Raw genomic sequence first — 3861 nt, forward strand, 5'->3', positions numbered from 1 at the left:
AGAAGATGCGCATCGAGGCAGAAAACGGACGATGGAAAGTTCCCTTTTGCCGCTGAGGACTGTCGGCATGTTTCTGTCAATGGTCAGTGGTCCGATAAGGCATCCATGTCAGGGGGGACTCTGCGCTCTGAGATCCGATCCCCGTCCGTGGCGCGAGATGAAGAGCCAGCGACCTGCAGCCTCCTTCCCTTCAGAGTTGCCTTGGAGCCGCTTGTGTCACCCAGGGAGAGGACGACTTGTGGAGGCGTACTGATCACGTCAGAGGGAATTCACCAGAACCAGAGACACGAGGACACGACTGAGATTGGTGATCGGAGGTCGATGAGCATCGCGTATGGAAACACCCACTCTACACGCTCGAGCAAAAAAAAACGGATATTGGACATTCATACGCAAACATCGAGGCTATAAATACATAAATCTGCGAGTGATGATATCTCGATTAATTTAGGACCAAATTAAAAACATTTATATCATACGAGCGTTTGGGGTTTCCCCACTACTGAAATGATTAGTCTACTACTGTTACTATTTGCCTATTTTTTCTGTTTCTTACACACATGAGTAACACTATGTTACTTTTGTTATTTTGAGGAGCACACTCATTTAGATTTACATTCATTAAGGTGTTATAATTAGTCCTAATATCCCTAGTCGTCTAAATGAATGAATAGTCCTCTATCGTACGGTCTAGTGTATCGTGTTCCTAATGCGCTCTGGTAGGAATGAAGAGGTTCTGGGGTACGTTGGGTTTACCCAGTCAGAATGAAATACTGCCAGCATGTCTCTAGCATTCATGTCCATGGCGGAAGCGCGAAATAGAGTGGGAGGCAGTGGTGTCGCTTAGGTGGCTGTGGGGGGTTGGTTGGTTGTTTGGTGGCCCTAAATTAGGATAGACACATTCTGCAAACCCATACATTTTACAAGCCGGTTTAACACAGAAAGAAAGACGAAAATGAACCAGATGATTGAGCTCGTCTCTAATTTTGTTGAATGTTTACGACTGTGTGCCTCCAGGGGGCTTCATGCATTCATGTATGCACACATATGTACTTAATCCTAGGAATAGGATGCAAAATTAAAAAGTATGCTATATATATAAACTATATTTGCCATCAAATTAAGAATTTGTTAATGTTAAATTGATAATTGTGTCACTCAGTATCCTTTTACTGAACTACAGTTTCAGAATATTGAGGCTATTTGCAATAGTGCTGGATATAGTTATTGTTATATTATATAATATTGAATGTCCGTTATTTAATCAAGCAAGTCTTTATGCATCTCTTTACCTCTTCTCTTCAAACCAGCTCACAGTTTCAACATAAAACATCCATCAATTTGCGGCTAACAACATCCATCCTAACACACACACACACACACACACACACACACACACACACACACACACACACACACACACACACACACACACACACACACACACACACACACACACACACACACCTATATAAATGTGTGAAAGTCTGCCCCTTACAGGGTTGCTGTTGTTAACAAGCGGTATGGTGTTTCCGTTTATGTGTGTGTGTGTGTGTGTGTGTGTGTGTGTGTGTGTGTGTGTGTGTGTGTGTGTGTGTGTGTGTGTGTGTGTGTGTGTGTGTGTGTGCGGGGTGGGGGGGTCCGTGTGTCAACAGTTCAAATGTATACGGCAGCAGTGTGCTCCCTTCCTGTTGGACAGATTTCCCCCCAGCAGGTGAACCAGATGCTGCCCAGAGAGAGAAAGAGAGAGAGAGAGAGAGAGAGAGAGAGAGAGAGAGAGAGGAGAGAGAGAGGAGAGAGAGAGAGAGAGGAGAGAGAGAGAGAGAGAGAGAGAGAGAGAGAGAGAGAGAGAGAGAGAGAGAGAGAGAGAGAGAGAGAGAGACTCTCTCTCTCTTTAGATACATGATATTCACTCACCTTCTCTCTCCTCTATTTCAACTAAATTACATTCCAAAGAGCTTTATTGGCATGGGAAATACACTTTAACATTGCAAGCAGAAAAAAAAATTAACAAAGGAAAAATACCAATGTACAATAAAAAGGTGAAGTGAAACATATACAAGAGGAGTAGAACAATATGGTAAGCAAGGAGTGAGTTATCAAACCATTTACCGGATTTGGGAAACAGAATTACAGACTGTTTACTAAAATCAGCAGACAATATTTGACTGTACAATGCACAAGCAACATATAGCACACAGTGAAACCACTATCCTCTATCTCCCTGGTGGGCTGGGGTCCAATTTCCCCTCAAAACATCCAAGATCTCCTCTTTTAAGTGCCTATATAAATATGTTAAAAATAATCAAAACTGCTCTTTGTGGAGGGGTTTATCAGGAACTCGAACGTGCAAACTTCAGGGGAAGCTAAAGTGAATGGCGGGAGAACAAGTTGCCTGGGGCATGGGGGCTCTCAGCATCACACTGGCACCCTTGGTAACGGACCCCTAGTGACAGGACTTGGGTGGCAGTCGTGGGTCCCTAGACACTGCATGTTGAGATACACCTGGCCTCAGGGGTCAGCCTTCCTGACAACACGGAGAGAGAGAGGGAGAGAGAGAGAGAGAGACAGAGAGAGAGAGAGAGAGAGAGAGAGAGAGAGAGAGAGAGAGAGAGAGAGAGAGAGAGAGAGAGAGAGAGAGAGAGAGAGAGAGAGAGAGAGAGGGCCATAAAGCTGTTGATATCGTGATCTGTTCCTGCCTTCACTATAGTTACCGTGAACATTCCCTTGAGATCTAAGATTCCTCCAGGTAGACAGGGGAGTCATCGTCTCTTTTCTCTAGACCTTTAACGTTAAACATTAGGCTACATTATGATTTGCTTGCATTCCTGACTTATAGAGTAACACACATTATTATCATAAACAACACAGGGGACATAAACATGCAGCGCAGTGATTGACAGTTATTAACCGTTATGCAGCTTTCACCTTAAGAATTAATTAGGAATTTGTAGACTATTACATATATTGGTTAATAGATTGATTAGGGGACGCTGTGTGTGTGTGTGTGTGTGTGTGTGTGTGTGTGTGTGTGTGTGTGTGTGTGTGTGTGTGTGTGTGTGTGTGTGTGTGTGTGTGTGTGTGTGTGTGTGTGTGTGTGTGTGTGTGTGTGTGTGTGTGTGTGTGTGTGTCTTCTCAGACACAAGCATAGAGCTCCACCCTGTGGCGGATCTTAGAAATCATTATCATTATCTACTGTAATCTATAATAGTTTACTCTAATGATCTAATCTATACCGCTATTCCATTATGTGCAAATCATGTAGGCATAAGCATATGCCTGAAAGGCTTATATGATTATACAGGAGATAAAATAAATGCATCATTATATTGTATCTGTGACAAATCTATCTATACTAATCAGCATAAGGCCATATGGACGATGTTATTGCATATTCCACTACACGCAGCCCCCCACCCCCTCAACAAAAATACACACACACATACAGACACACACACGCAAGCACACACGCCACCCAATAAAAAACAAATAGGCGTCCGTCTAACGAGGTGAGAACTATAAGCTTCCTCTTGCAACTGAAAGCCAATCCCGTCGCTATTATAAACGGCAGATAAGCGTCTGAAAGGGCTTATTCAAAGCAAGACGGTTGAGGCACATTCGCTGAAACGAGATGAAAATCCTCATCCAACAACTGGTTGGACTAGCTGGTCCCCGTTGTGTGTGATGTCATTCACTTGATGAGCGGCTGGCGGCTGTGATGCGCATGTATGCAGCCCACTGCCTCAACGCATCACGTCGAACCGCACTTGACAGCTTGCCAGGTCGAAGGAAAAAAAAAAAAAAAAACACCACACAAGAGAGGAGGAAACCAGAGCCGCTGAATTTCCACAAGCCAGGCGT

General features: G+C 43.8%; 1 protein-coding gene across 1 annotated transcript in view; it reads right to left on the bottom strand.

The window, feature by feature from the left end:
- The window catches only part of aff3 (AF4/FMR2 family, member 3), a 19472-nt gene extending 18715 nt beyond the window's left edge, over positions 1-757 (bottom strand). The window contains exon 1 of the mRNA XM_056580417.1: positions 1-757. This exon is cut by the window's left edge and continues 3 nt beyond it. Within this exon, the coding sequence (XP_056436392.1) occupies positions 1-69 (69 nt within the window). The 5' untranslated portion in view covers positions 70-757.
- Between the last annotated feature and the right edge of the window lie 3104 nt (positions 758-3861).

Source organism: Gadus chalcogrammus, chromosome 20 (genome assembly GCF_026213295.1).
Source record: "Gadus chalcogrammus isolate NIFS_2021 chromosome 20, NIFS_Gcha_1.0, whole genome shotgun sequence".
NCBI classification, from domain to species: Eukaryota; Metazoa; Chordata; class Actinopteri; order Gadiformes; family Gadidae; genus Gadus; species Gadus chalcogrammus.